Source organism: Triturus cristatus, chromosome 3_2 (assembly GCF_964204655.1).
Source record: "Triturus cristatus chromosome 3_2, aTriCri1.1, whole genome shotgun sequence".
Taxonomy (NCBI): Eukaryota; Metazoa; Chordata; class Amphibia; order Caudata; family Salamandridae; genus Triturus; species Triturus cristatus.
In genome coordinates this window covers 90,424,895-90,440,341 of record NC_140584.1, presented here as the reverse complement: position 1 = coordinate 90,440,341, position 15,447 = coordinate 90,424,895, and the positions used below count along the sequence as shown (strand labels likewise).

Below are 15,447 nucleotides of genomic sequence, written 5' to 3'. Positions count from 1 at the left end.
ATATATATATATATATATATATTCACTGAAAAAACCATAGGTTTCACACATGTTATAGTTAGCGGAAATTTTACTGATAAAAAACCAATGAAATTCCCCCGTTATAGTTAGTGCAGGCAACTATAACTCACGCGACCGCAATCCTCTGCTGATGCTAATACTGTATTTAGACACTTATTTGCCCATGTCTTCTTCCATACATTTTTAGCTATACATATATTACAAATATTTTTTTTCATAAAGACACATATGTCATCAGCAGAAGATTGCGGTCGCGTGAGTTATAGTTGCCTGCACTAACTATAACGGGGGAATTTCATTGGTTTTTTATCAGTAAAATTTCCGCTAACTATAACATGTGTGAAACCTATGGTTTTTTCAGTGAATTTGCAAGGTTTTTTAAATGCTAATTCCTAACTATAACGTGTGTGAAACCTATGGTTTTTTCAGTGAATTTGTACGGTTTTTTAAATGCTAAGTTACTTTACGCCATTCGTGGCGTGCGCGCCCACTTAACGCAGTTCGTTCCGTGCGCGCACGGTGCGCTTCGCGCACCGTGCGCGCACAGTGAGCACGCGGTGCGCTTCGCGCACCGCGCGCCCACTTTACGCAGTTAGTGCCGTGCACGCACGGTGGGCACGCGGTGCGATGACAAAGCAAGAAAGCACGTCAACAAATCTGTTTCTGCTTTCCTCCGTGACTATGGTATGGGTGCCATTTACCACAACAACTTGCGTTATGACATGCAAGACATTTATAGAGGAGATGGTGTGCACTTCAATGATGAAGGGAACAGAGTCTTCCTCTTGAACCTTAGACTCTGCATCGGTACTTACTTGTAGGTACCACTAAAAAATCATTTCATAAACACAACGGCTCTTTTTAGAGCCCCCTAATATCTAAACACTTAAATCTGATTTTCATTTTTTTTTTTTTTTTTTCTACCGTACGCTTACCGTAAGCTTACCGTACGCGTACCCCGTGATTTTTTTTAAAATCAATAAATGTTTTTTTTGTACTTTTCTGTCCTTCTTTGACCCCCTTACAAATGTTAGGGGGTCTGTAACTCTCCTCATTGCCCCCTTTCCTTGTTTTCACTCTTTTTTTTCAGAGTGAAATACACAAAATGGCGGCCGCCGCTTCCTGGTTTCGGCCGATTCGAATGTTTACTAAGATCTAAGAGCCAATCAGAATCGCGCTCGCGCACGCCACCGTACGCTTACCGTAAGCGTACGGTAAGCGTACCGTAAGCGGGCTCAGATATATATATTGATTTAAAGGCTATTTTCTCAGAATCTACTGAACAGATTTGCACCAAACCTACAAAAGGCACTTCCTTGACCTAGGGACTACCTCTCTGCCAAATTTTGAGTAATTCTGTTCAGCCGTTCGGGCTGTAGCTCGTTCTAAAGGTCCTATGGAAAAATGCATGGGAAAAACGCGTTTTGGGACCCCCCTTTTATCTCAGCCCCCGCTTGACGGATCCCCCCGAGACTTTCAGGGTAGGAGCGGAGCGTAGCGCCCCACCTATTTTGAGAAATTCGCGAGGATTCGTCGACCGGCGCCAAAGTTATTCAAAATAGAATGTTGAGGTTTTCCTATGGAAACGTGGTCCTAACTATAACTACCTACTGGCGACCGCCAGTAGGTAATATATATATATATAAACTTATAAATATTAATACTGACCTAAACTGAATGTCATAACACAGAACAAAGGGAAACTTGATCTGAAAACAACATGGCTGCATTTAACTTTTGTAAAGGCAGTCATTAGCTAATCAGTTAATGACTTGTCATCACTATCTACATACAAAGTACCACAGAACTACCACGGCTATAGATATGGCTAAATTAAAAACACATATAACGTATAAAGTACTTAACCTACCTGCATTACCCCAAAGAATCACCACAATATATAATCCTTCCAAATTTCATAACAATCCGATGAATGGGTTTCGTTCTATGCAAAATACAAAAGTCCATGTAAAATGCATTGGATTATGTGTCAATTTTGGGACACTCCACTTTTCTTTGCACCCCCTTGATAAAATCCTGCAAAACTTTCAGGACTCTAAGAATGAAACAGAGGCAGTAAGTCTGCAAAGTTTTGCGGACTTTCATCAAATGGGTGCAAAGTTATTAAGGGACAAAAATACCAAAAACTCCTATCTCCAGTAACTCTAACTATAACTACATAGTGGCTGCTGCCTATCTGTAATACACATGCACAAATAAACACATATACACAACACCAAGTTGCAACCACAAACACCAGTGATGTTACTGCTGCAGCCAGGTGTTCTCCAATATTTATATAAGCGAGCAGTTCTTTTTTGGGTTGAACAAGCCTATATCATGAAAAAAACATGACTTTGTCTCAAGAAATGCTGGTTCAGTCAAAATGTGCAAATTAGCACTAATTGCATTATTAAACAGTGAAATATGACTTTGAAGAGCTGTGTACTTCTAAAAACAGTGCAAAATAATAAATGCATAAAATTAGGAAAATCTAAAGATCTTGACTGTCATACCTAAAAGTATGAGTAACAAGCTATAAATGGGTTAGTGTCAGCACGCATGTGGCAAAAAATATCCCCTATCATTATTCAACAAAGTAATGGCCTTACCTGTTGTACATTTAAGGTGGTTGGTGCACAGAATGGTTTTGACACTATTCAAGACCATCTGGTGCAGATATTAATTTGTTTAAAAATGCTATTTTATTAGATATTTTATTATCTAGGACAGCAAAGCAAATGGAACTACATTTACCAATAAACATTCTGAGGTCGAGCTTGACTACTTTTAAAGACACAGCAAATTGTAGAACAAGAAGCCACGAGGAGCAAATGTAGGGAATCAGTTGTGTTTGATGTAGGAAGAAAATGGTGGTTTAACGGAAAAGACGCTGGATGCTCATTGAAAGTGTGAAACTCATAACAGCATGTCAAAAGATCAATAGGAGAAATGGTTGATGTAAGAGAAAATAAGGGGATTAATAAGAAGTTCACCAGAAGAAAAATGATGAATGGAAATGAATCTGTGTAGGAGAGGGCTGAGCTGCATGTGTGATAGTGAGTTGATTGAGTCCAGCTAATGGTAGGTAAGAGTTCATAAGTCTCAGCTGCTGCCTGCTGAGTTCTTTGCTGACGGATTCTCTAAACAGTTTCATTTTAAGACTTTTCTGAAGTGCAGGGGATTGGGGAAAAACACTTAGGCTTTGGCGTATAATATTCAACTTTTAGGGCAGGTGCTTTCATCTCTGGAAAGCTTACTGATTGATCAGATGTGTAGTGACATACTAAAGAGTCCTTTCTTGCACCTGTTGGATAGCCAGGTTTGAGTGTACCCTGGGCATTTGGTCAAATAGGATTTAGTATGATTTATATCTCCTGAATTTTATCTTTGAGTCTATCGGGAGCCAGGAGAGAGCTTTCACAGCTGCTTTCAAACAGACATATTTTTATATGTTCATGGACGTTCAAGTGTTCTAGTTTTCCTGTCTTCATAGCCCTTGTGAGTTTTGCGGTAGTCTGATTAGTAAACATGCCATCATCATGACTAGAGTTCACTAGTCCAGGAATCTCCCATGCACGGTAAATGAGGATGCACCCTGCCCTCAGTGCCGGATTGTATGTCAAGCTAATATCCTTTTTTTCCCCCAGCACCACACCAATCTAGCAGGTGCACAAAAGCCTCAGCCTGTCCCTGGTAGTGCAAGGTTCAGAATCTTCTAAGAACTATGTCTGTACCCGGCTCTTGCTCAGTAAAGGTAAGACTTCTTTCGCTGTGCCATACATGAATGAGTGCTGTTCTCTAAGGTGAAGAAAATGATTAGGGTGCTATCCAAGTACGTTTGAAAGTGAATTCATTAGTGTAATAATACCTGTGCTGGAACACGTATTTAGATATTGTACAGCATATGTCAGATGATTGATCTCTGTAATGAAGGGAATGAAAAGGCACCTATAATTGAAGAGCAGCGAGATCATGGAATTGACAGTGGAAGTCAAAGGAGAGATACTATAAAGCTTTAAGAGATGTATTGGGGAAAGCAGTAGTCAGAAGTTTGATTTTAGGGAAACGAAAAAAAATCATGAGCCTATAAAAGGCCTTTATTATGTACAGCTCTTTGAATGCCAATAAAAGAAGAGTTGAGGGAGGTCAACAGAGATGATGAAATAGGGATTGGTCCTGGTTTCCAGTGACAAGGGGATGTCACATGACTTGTGATAAATAGAAATTGGGTCTCTTTGATGAGAGCACCACAGAGCAGCCTCATGAGTAAGGTAAGGAGTACGAAATATGATATAAGTACAGATGTAAATGTACCAAATGTTCTGGGTTTTTCTTTTATCGAAAAGGCATTAAAGAAGTATGATTAAAAACAGCAGGGAATCACAGATAACACACATTTTTTTTAATTCTCAGATATGTTTGTTGTAAGTATGAACAATTTCTAAGGGTAGAGTGTTTAAGAAATCAAGTTAGGTAAGGAAGAAGGGCTTTAGCCGAAATGGATCTGGGAAGCAGGTTGGGAGATGAAATTGTGTTAGCTTGTGGGAGGTAGTCAAGAAACCAATGAAACAGAGGCATGGCATGTCGTGGAGCAGAGGTTGAAAGAGAAGAATTCAGGGTTAAACAGTTCAATACAAAAGACCAGTTTATTAGAGAAATATGTGGCGACAGAAAAGGTGGCATGAACGTGGAAGGAACAGGTGAAATAAGGATAAGCAGATACTTCACAATGAAAAAGTCATTAAGATTGGAGAAGAAAGAATCGAAAGGTGCAATAACATACTTTATGTTGGATGTAAGTGCATACAGGTTCTGTGTGTAGATGGCAAGCAGAAACGAAGCATAAAAGTTGAAGATGGTAATTTACAAAAGGATTTCTGTGACGATGAAAGTAGATGAAAGTAGAATTGATTGAGTACATCAAAGTAGTCAACCCAGTTTGTGGGGGTCGATGTTTGCCTACCAGATAGGGCAAGATAAATAATGAGGTAGGCCAAGTCAAGCATAAAAGTGATAATTTACTAAAGAAAATAACACATGAATATGGTGTCATGCAATAAAAATCAGATTTCTGAGAAAGGAGATGTAGGAAATTAGGTTATTGATGAAGAACGGAGAACCCTATTCAAGCAACAACTGCAAATCTCGTTAGAGTGAACCACAACAGTCACTAAATTAATTTGTGCTTAATCCTCTGGTAGCTTGGCACAAAAGCTGTCAGGCTTAATTTAGAGGCACTGTAAAAAGTACTTATGCAGCGCTCACATAGTATAAAGTGAAAACAGAATACAAGACATATCCCACACTGAAAATAGAGTACGATGTAATAAATAAAATGAGACCGAAATGACAATCCAATTAGTAGAACTGGAGGGATGCCATTTTAAAGGGAAACACATATAGAGCCTAAAAAGTGTGAACTGTGAGTATATGGTTGCGCTAAACCACAACAAATCCACAAGTTTGGCCGACTAAGATGGAGTGTGAGCTGGATACAGGGACCAGATCAGTCCAGCAGAAACAGTTACCTTCTAAAAGTCTGTTACGCAGAGTTCAAAACATTAAAATTTCACAGAAGAAGCTCAACTGGTGGCAGACATGGGTCCAGGACCTGGCGAGGCACCTCTTGCGGATCAGAAATTTGCTCCAACAGAGGCCAGCAGGGCTCAAACAAATCCAGTTGCAGGTTTAGACAGATCCGTTTGCAGGTCCAATCATGGGCAGATAATATCATGGCTACATGGGCCTCCGGAACTTGTTTTGTCTCTGTAGCTCAGAAAAGGAGGTCAGTCAACTGACCCTTGTAGTCATTCAGGCTAGCCTGGGGTCAAGGGAGCTGATCTAGTCTTCCTTCTCAGAGCTCAGGGCAGGCCTCAAGCAACAGAACATCCCGCTGTTAAACAAGCTAGAAAGTCCTCTGAGAAACAAGACACTCCTTCTTCTCTCAGGTCTACAGGTCCAAGAGTGTACGGAAGAGTTGGTCTGAGGGTCCAATATTTATATCTAATGCAGGCCTTTTAATTGGGAGAAACATCTAGACTCCCCGCTCCCCCACATCTGGTTCTGTAAATTTCCTTTTTCCCCTGCCCAGGCTCCAAGAGGTCTAGGGGGACAAAGGACTGGTGTCAACTTCTTTGAAAGTGTGGAGGAGGAAAACTCTTTCAAATGTAAGTGGGGCAGGAAACAGCTCTGTCCCTCCCATCCTGGAAGGAAGGCCAGCCATCCAACACCTAGTCCCCACCTTTGTCTCACTGTTTGGGGGAAATACACAATGGCCAACTGCCACTCCATTCATAGTCATGTGATCTAGGACACAGGCTGCAGTTACCAAATAGTGAGGTGAAGAAAATTCCAACTTTATAAAAGTGCCAGTTTCAGAATTGTTGCATAAGAAAGTTGTGGCATAACCATCAAAGAGGATTTTAAATTACAATTCTTTTGAGACCAAACATGACATTTCTAACTGTTCCAAATCACAGGTTAGCACTTATTAAATGCAATAATGTAACCCAATGTAGGCACAAGCACTTTAGCACTGGTTTGCAGTGGTAAAGAGAAAAGAGTCCTAAAAGCCAACAATAAGCAGGGCACAAGTTGAGGGAATATGCCAGTAGACGGCATCCACCCACTTTTTTTTCACAATGTGGACACCATCTCCCCTGCCAAGAAGTTGGGCCCCACAGAAATATGATGAACTCGTCCCAAAATAATTTTCTGTCAGATGGGGCACATTCTGCTAAGCCTGCAGGTCGGCTTTCATTCCAAGCAGCACTGTGTAGGCGGGGAGGGGCCTTTCGTATTGCAAACTCCAGTTGGGACCATTACAAAGGCCGAAGTTAAGCAGCAATCGGGCCTTATTTTGATTGTGTGTCCTTGCTGAGAGCTATCTCGAACCTCACACCTACCTGCAAATACAATGGTGACTTTGCACAGGCTCTGTATATATGGCATATGAATGCACTGTAAGAATGTCAGATGTGTTGGTCCATCCTAGTGTTTACAAAAATAACGATTTAAAACACAAATAACAATTTAAATACCATTAGTTTGTTTTATTTCTTTTATAGCGCTACTCATCCCGATCGAGGGTGTCAGAATGCTTTGCATCACAGATACTCATTATGATTTGACAATAAATCATTTGTGTGTAAATCAATGTACAGGATGTGTTACCAAAGACAGTGAGGGTTGCAAGGTGAAGGAGTCACGTCTTTAATAGCTCACTGTGCTACACTAGAACAATTACAATTTATGAACTACAAGTAGCAAAAGGATTTCGGTGTTAAAAACAGTAAACCCACTTATCCATAAACCTAAAATAAAAACCTATCATCTGTGTGTCAGATGATGTGTTTTGTATGAGACATATTAACCCTCTATGCTATTTTGATTCAAAGCTAAGACTAGACAAGACACAGATCTCTCGAGCAAGTGCATTAATCGCCAGAATTATTTTACCATTATTATAATTCCCTGAGATTCACTGGGCACGCAAATGTTTATGCAGCAGGTCCTTAAACCCCATAAGATATTTAAAAATGCAGACTTTGCAACCAATTAAGCAGAACCAATTTACTGCCACGTTTCTCCTTGTTGCTATTTCTTTGTGGCAGAGTTTTAAGAAATAAATGTATAAATAATCAGATAATCAAAGAAATGATATTGGTGTTTCAATAGTACAGAGAGTGTGTGAGTAAGGGCTCGGCTTTCACTGTTTTGAATAAAAGAAAAAAAGAGGCTGATGCAGTAACAAAGGGTTTTCTTTACTACACAATCCTAAATATGGTTAGGGAAAGATACAAAAATCTGTATTGCTGTCCTATACAGCTGAGGTGGAACTGAAAATTATGGACCTGGATAGATTGAACACAACACAAGAGGAGATTTGGGAAAAGCACTGATATCCCAATGTCCCCCCAACATAATGACATGTTATATAAGGCAATCTCTTGTAGTTCCATAACATCTCTTCTATCTGCCTCACTCCATCTCCACCTTGCATGAAAACCTACAAAGTTGAAAATCAGTGCGGTTTTAGACCTAGCAAATTTCAGTTTCCACAGATAGTGTCCTTTCCACGGGATTAAGTCATAAACATTCACTCCTAACTCTTAATCGGAGGTCTAATTAGGTAATTATGCCTTAAAGATATTTATTTGATAAACTGGTAGTCAAGCCTTACTTGAGACTGCTTCGTTGAGCTTGGTAGGTGAAAAAGTATTTTGTATATGCTGCACTGATCAACGTCCATTCAGCATAATAATTTTCCTGGAAAGAATTTGTGACCGTATGCCAAAGTGCACATGAATTTACTCTTAACCACTTTTAGCATGGGTGACAAGGAGGAGCCAGTTAAACTTAGAGGGGATAGACAACTTGACTTAATTGCCAGAAGGTAGAACTGGTGACCGCCCCTCTCATGGAAAATAACCCATCACGTATATTATATGTACAAACACGTTTCATTTTTTTTGCCTTCCTAAGTACCACTGACCTGGATTTTTTTTCTTGAGGCAAAATACCAAGGCCATGTTTTGTTCTATGTTTACCCCCAACTTGGAACTTTCAATTTGCGTCGAGTCATGTAGTAACCTGAGGAGTCCCACCTGAGTTCTGCTGTAGATGATGTATCATAAGGATGCTGTGAGTCCTTACTTCATTGCCCATTAGTCCAATAGGATCACTATTAACCTTGTTTATGAAGGGGCCCATATCTTTTATATATAAATTGAAGAACACGGATGCGATCAGGTACACAAATTGAATCCTTGTTTTGTGTTGATCTTAGGAGACCGAGTTCCATTCTAATCAAACTTAATTTGCTCGTGGTTTATTGTCTGGGGATTGAATGGCTTTCTCTAATGATGGTGCTATCTCGCAACTCGTCAGTTGTGACCACAGCAGCCCTCTGTAAACTCCATGAAATGAACCCTAAAATGTATGGAACAAGCTTCCCAGCAGGTTTTGATCTGATGAACTGTACAAGATATTAACAACGAGGAAGCAATTTGTCAGAGCTAGTACAGGCATGTAGCTTGTCATCCATTCATGAAGCCTGCAGCACCTTGGCACAGCAGGGCTATGAGACAATAGTTAGAAGGATTGGAAGCAACTTTTTTTTTTTTTAAATTAGGTGTTACACGGACAGTTGGCAAAAATTGAGAAAATGGAGTTGAGATATCAATAGTTTAAAAACTGAGCTATCGTAATGCGGGCCCTGATAAAAACGGCAGCAGAAATGCCAATTAGTCCTGGGGCACCATATAATCTCTGTCCGATGTTAAACATGCTACCTGTGTTATAGCAATTTTTGGATGGGAGCAAAGCTGTAAGTTTGCAAGTTGGTTGTTCTTACTTTTCTGAGACATACAGTTGCTCTAAATGTTTTCCCAGTTAATTGGAAGAATTGTCACTCCCATCATATTGTATTTAAGGTTGTTTATATACTTAATTATCACCCAGAAGTGTTGGGAATCGTTGGGGTCACATAATATAAACAAGTCCCACCACTGTTTAAGTTTATCGTTGTGCTTCTTTCTCACATCCCTAACTACTTCCTTGTACATTTTTATTTAGATTGCCCACGTTATTGACTATAGTAGTTCCACTTGGAGGGTTTTTAAGGTTCCGGTTTATTTTTCACCTCTCTCTCCGCAACTTTAATTTTTGTGTAAACCAGAAATTTCTACAATGATTTCTCCCACACAAACATTCTTCCCTTCTGGGGTTAATAACACAGAGACTAAATTATTTACTGAGTCCCAAATACCAATTCAACGAGCGCATTGCGATGCTCTTCTTTCCACTATGTCATTTCTCTACTAACAATAGGTGATCACTTAACATGCCCATAACTGACCCATTCGCGTTTCAAGTCCCAATTTTTAATACATTACCCCCTTGTTTCAATTACAATAGATTTTAAAAATCTGCGATTGCGAAACCATTACCAACTGTAAACATAGATTGTGAAATAAAGGTGAAATTCAACATCTTCTCTCCGAAGTTTGATGTGTGAGTGAGCTCAATTCGTGGTCAGTTATAAACCTTCTACTTAGACATCTCAATCCGAAGACATGTTATCTAAGAGGTACCCCAGCTCTTCATATCCCAAAAGTGGTGCAACTATATCAGAAATCTGCCAATAGGCATTATATTTAGAGGTCCATCCATCATCTGGTCAGTTAATTTAAAGATTGAAATTGAAATCTCCAGTTGCAAACAAAAAGTGGTTAAGCAGTCAAGCAAATGCCTGAGCTGTTTTCTTTTGGTGGGCTGCGGAGTAAAGATGCATCCTTATGAAAATGACTTATTTAGTTTGTCCTGCATAACCCGGTATCATACCAGCTTCGATCTTACAAGCTAAGATAAGTGTAGACTTCAGTGCCAGTTTTGTTAGTTTGAAATGAAAATTTGATGAGAAATATAGGTCAAGGCACTAGATGGGTGTGCATGATAAGCTTTCTTAATGGGGGAAACTAGGAATACTGGCACGCTTACGTGAACATGTCTCCTGAAAGCACAAAACATTAAACTGTACAAAACAAAACCTATGCATCACTTTCTTTTATAATGCCCTCTAGGCTATTTATGTTGTAGGAGCAGACTGTTAAGATGCCAGAAATCATATTTGTGAAATACTAATTGCTTATAGGTTCTTGTGCTTGATCACAATGACATTAAACTTAGTCATATTTCACAGCCAACTTTTATAAGAGCTGTGCCAGTTTGAAAGAACACTTTTGCTAGTTTTATACATGGGCCATCCGAATTGTCTTTTGATGGTTTCTCTGTGTAACATCAAATATGCATGATTGACACCTAGTAGTTGCTTAGTAGCTGCAAGTTTTAAGTAGTTTTGCTTAATATTCCTACTCCTCAAACTCCTACTAAAGTAGTTTAACAACTCTGTGGTTTGCACTTTTTAAAAGTGCCTGTGCATTTTCGATTTGAACAAAGTTGGCTGGTACATGAACAAGTACTATTGTTTCTCATTCATTCCACAATTTTCCTCAAAAACGGTGGTGAGAAGATCAGCCACCCAAATCAACTCCAGAAAGTTTATGTTTAGCTGATATTCACAACAATATTTGTGGTAGGGATATTTTACAGGGAAGCATCGTAATACTACAGGGTTCTCAATCCCAAACATCTTATTTGGAAAAACTCTCACTTTAGTAACGGGGTTCGTTTAAGGATAACAGAGTGACTGTATGGACATTTCCATGAGGTTCTGGTGGTGTAGCATTATATTTTTCTTCTTATCAAATTCATTCAGGATTTCCAGCCCATACAACTCAGTTCAAGATCAGCAAAGCCTTTGGGGTTTGTGGTGTACATGTTCTCAGTTATCTAACCATCTTTTTCAGAAGAAACCAAATAATAGGTTGCTGCAATGAATGAATTCTTGTAACCCATTTCAGAAACGTTAATATAGAACAACTTACCTGACACTTCTACTGTCATTATAACTTGACTTCCATCCATAACCTTTAGGTCTGTCAATTTTCTAAGGAAGACGGGAGGCGATGTTTTGGTGGGCTGAAGTACTCTGCTACGTCCGATGTTCTTTGGGACCTTCTTTTCTGTAATGACAAAATATGTACATGAGAAAACACAGAATCTGCAGCTCAAACATTTGTTGAAGAATGACTTCAAATGATCCAAGATTTACTTAGGCAGCACTTCCTTGAAAGTTTTGTTAAACCAAAAGAACGTTAAACTTCACCAAAGAGCAACTGCTGCTTTTTCAATACACACTATTTAAAGGATATGTATCATCCACTGGTATTCTACAGGCATGAATCCACAAAAGAGGCAGGCATGCCATGTGACTGGTGAACTGTCTTCACAAGAAACAGTTTCAAGGCTCGTGCTGCTTCCAAAAAAAGCTAGAAAAGGTACCATTCTATGCCATGCCCGTAAAATTTTGCAACAAATCACCTATGCTGCAAAAAAAAAAAACAATTGTGCATTTTTTTTTCTTCAAATCTTTACTTTTTTGTGCTAATGAGTTTTGAGCCCCATTCAGACATTTGAGAGTAGTGGCAGCTGGAGATGTTTTCGTAGGTGGATGTGAACATGACATGAAATAGCACTAAACAGATAAGCATTACCAACTTTCAAGTTGAGTCAGAAAAGTGTGGCATACTTCCCAAGAGCCTTTTGAAATAAAATGCCAAATAGGGAACTTTACAACACTATAATAGCATACATTTGCTAAAAACTCATAGGTTCTGAAAAGAAATTCTTGAAGTATTCCAATACTTTAATTGTGTGCCAAGTAAGGATGAACTTGACCCGGCATGTCAGGCATTTACCTGCCCCAAGGGTGTCATGACCCCAAGTGCAAGGAAGGACTTGGACTCCCTGCCCACTATTTAAATGATTAAATACAGCAATAATCAGCTTCGGTGGGCCTCTCAGACCTCTGCGCCCTGGTGCCACTGCACCTGTAGCAACAATGGCAGCTACACCATTGGGTTTATGGAAACCTACAAGTTCGGACAATAGACAGGTTACAGTAATCACTCAAACTAGGCTGTCATTGCTTCATTAATAACTTAGGTAAACTGATTACAACAATTTAAGCAGCTGTTGCCCAAGGGAAAACCAAGCACACCCCACATTAGTCCTTTACATACATTTCGCCCTCGGGTGCTCCTTCTCCCAGTACTCAACCAATGCAAATACCACTACAACCATGTGCAGAGACAAACCATATATCCAAGAGGGAAAGGGCGCAGTGCAGAATGTACTGAATTGACAAATAGTCCAAGTTGCCAGTTAAAGATTCTATTTATTCTCCATCACATAAAAAATAAGAGTCAACGTGTTTAGTTCCTTTTGCAACCCATATACTTTCTACATTTTTTTATTTTTTTACAGAGTTTTATATGGCGCGAACTTGACCCGAATCGGGTATCAGAGCGCTTTACATAGCACCAGTTGCATAACATGAGGACACATACATTTTTGCTAGGCACGTGCTGTTTAGTCACATGATAATGAAGCTGCATGTTCGGCAGGATGTCATTCATACTTCCAACATTGTAAAATTGTATGTTTTATGATAGAATCATGCTGAACACGCCTCCGCTTCATTATTATGAGACAATACTGCAAAAAGTAGAAAAGATAAGGGATCATTGGATCAATAACTGAAACAATACAAAAAAATACGAATTTGTAGCCCTGAAGAAGTACATATTTGTTCCAAAAGGAACGAAATGTGTTGGCTGTAATTTCCTATGTGTATTAAAGAGCTGCAAGAAAAAAAAAAAAAACAAGACAGGCCTTCTCCAACTACATTCCCATGACCTGAAACAGGCGACCTACTGTAATCCGAATTACTCTAGTCCTCAAGGAATTCAGGAGTAAACTCCGGACACCTGTCGTATAGGAGCATTAGCTATCAAACACACACACACACAACTTCTTACTTTTTGCACACTTCGATGTGACAGCTGTATCATGCCCTAAGCTCTTGTTCTTGTTCAGGCTCCTTATGCTTCCCAATAAGGTCTGTGCTATTTACTTAAATGTAAGTGAAGTTAGGTGGCTTTCTTTGCAGCCATACATACACTGCCTGGCACAGAAGTTAACATGTAGGGTTCATGTAACCCCTCTATTTTGCAACTTCTAGTTGACCCATATGCTCCAAAAATGTAGGCATTTAATAGTGGTGTATGGATTTTATAAAGTTTCCTTTGTCAGTAACATATTTTATATACAAACCACAGAAATCCCCTAACACATATCTGAAGTGATGTTATGGTTCTGAAGAACCAGTTACTTATCTTTGGCAGTGCTCTTTCTGGTGGATATGAGATCTATCTGCAGATTCCTCACCTTTTGAATGTCTCAGGTGCTAGTCTGCATCTGGCAACATATCTCCAAAAACTATCCCACGCCAGTAGGGGGCACCGGTTGCACTTCAAATCCACAATGCAGTTCAGGGTACATCATAACCAAAAATCGCCCCCGTTGGCATGTTGACATCAGTTACCATACATTTTTTTTAACACTAAGATGGGTGCAGTTCTTGTAATTTATAACAAATATAGGATATTAGAATTATATTTATGTGACTAGGTCATATATCCTTTAATTCTAATATGACCTGGCATAGAAACATCGGAATCATAGCCTGAATGTCCTAAACCCTCTGACTTGGAGAGAAGATTTGATGTGATGTAGTGTTCAATACTACCTCTATGAACAGTATGTACTGAGAGGGTACCAGGTGGGACTTGAGCTTGTTGATGGAAAAGCTGACGTTGTACAACAGTTGAGTTGTCTCTCTGGTGTGCTAGCTTTGAGTAGTCAGTCGTCCAGGTAAGGGAAAACAGAAATGCACCTTCCTACTTAGGTGAGCAGTTACCACCGCCATTACCTTTGTGAAGATTCGTTATGTGTGTGCTTCTGTGCTGCTTGTAGAGTGGGTCGGATAATTGCTGCTGCTGTTGTTGTTCTAGGTCTTATTGTTGTCGGCCTCGAAAAGAGAACCCAACTTTTTTAACTGTCTGCAATCTTTCATGGGAGTTTGAAGACCCAGTGATTTGGCTGTTGCCTTGCTGTCCTTGAACCTTTCAAGACCAGAATCAGCTTGTGTTCCAAAAGAGGCAAGAACGACCAAATGTAAGGCCCATTAAAGTTGTTTGAGAAAACCCAGAGTTTTTAAGCCAGACATGGCGGCAGAGGGAAACTGACGTACCATTAGTCTGGCCACTGAATCTGCTGTATTTTGACCTGACTAGATGTATTGCTTGGCAGCAGCCTGTCCATCAGATATTAGTTTAGAGAAATGGCCTCTTGGGTCTCCGTGATGATGGGAGTAACAGCTTGAGCAGATTCTAGTAAAGCATGGATATATCTTACTAGCAAGCAAGTGGCATTGATAGGTTTTAATCCCATGCTGCCTGCCGATGTTTTATTTGCATATTGTTACATATTTTTGACTCACCATTTACCAGGATGGATGGAAATGATCCTGGTGTCATCCTTGATGAGCATGAAGCTTGGACTACAAAACTTTCAGGATCAGGATGGGCTGAAGGATGGCAGGGTACCTTGGTGCTGATTTATACCTTCGGGTTATTACAAAGAAACAACTGCATAGGTGGTTGGTTTCTCTCATATTGCCAATATAGGTTCAGGAAGACCCTCATTAAATAGAAGGAGAGGCTCAGAGGTATGAGCAGAGGAATGAAGGACTTTGGTCAGTATGCTAGATTGATTTTCTGCTGAAGGTATATTAAAGTTTAGCATATCTGTTGCTTTTGTACCACTGAGTGCTAAGAGGTGATTTCAGGGGGAGGAATGCCTAATAGGGATAGGAGTTCCCACTCTACGGAAGTGTCTAGATAGACCACTTGTGTCTCTGAGTCCTTTGTATTGTGGATCTAGAACTGATTGGTCAAT

At 39.7% G+C, this 15,447-nt stretch overlaps 1 protein-coding gene across 3 annotated transcripts in view; it reads right to left on the bottom strand.

Annotated features, from left to right (window-relative positions):
- The window catches only part of MYLK (myosin light chain kinase), a 1,478,514-nt gene that overhangs the window by 546,088 nt on the left and 916,979 nt on the right, over window positions 1-15,447 (bottom strand). For all 3 annotated transcript variants that reach the window (XM_085647312.1, XM_085647311.1, XM_085647313.1), the window contains one exon: window positions 11,472-11,609. In XM_085647312.1, the coding sequence (XP_085503438.1) occupies window positions 11,472-11,609 (138 nt within the window). The remainder of the gene's footprint in view (window positions 1-11,471; window positions 11,610-15,447) is intronic.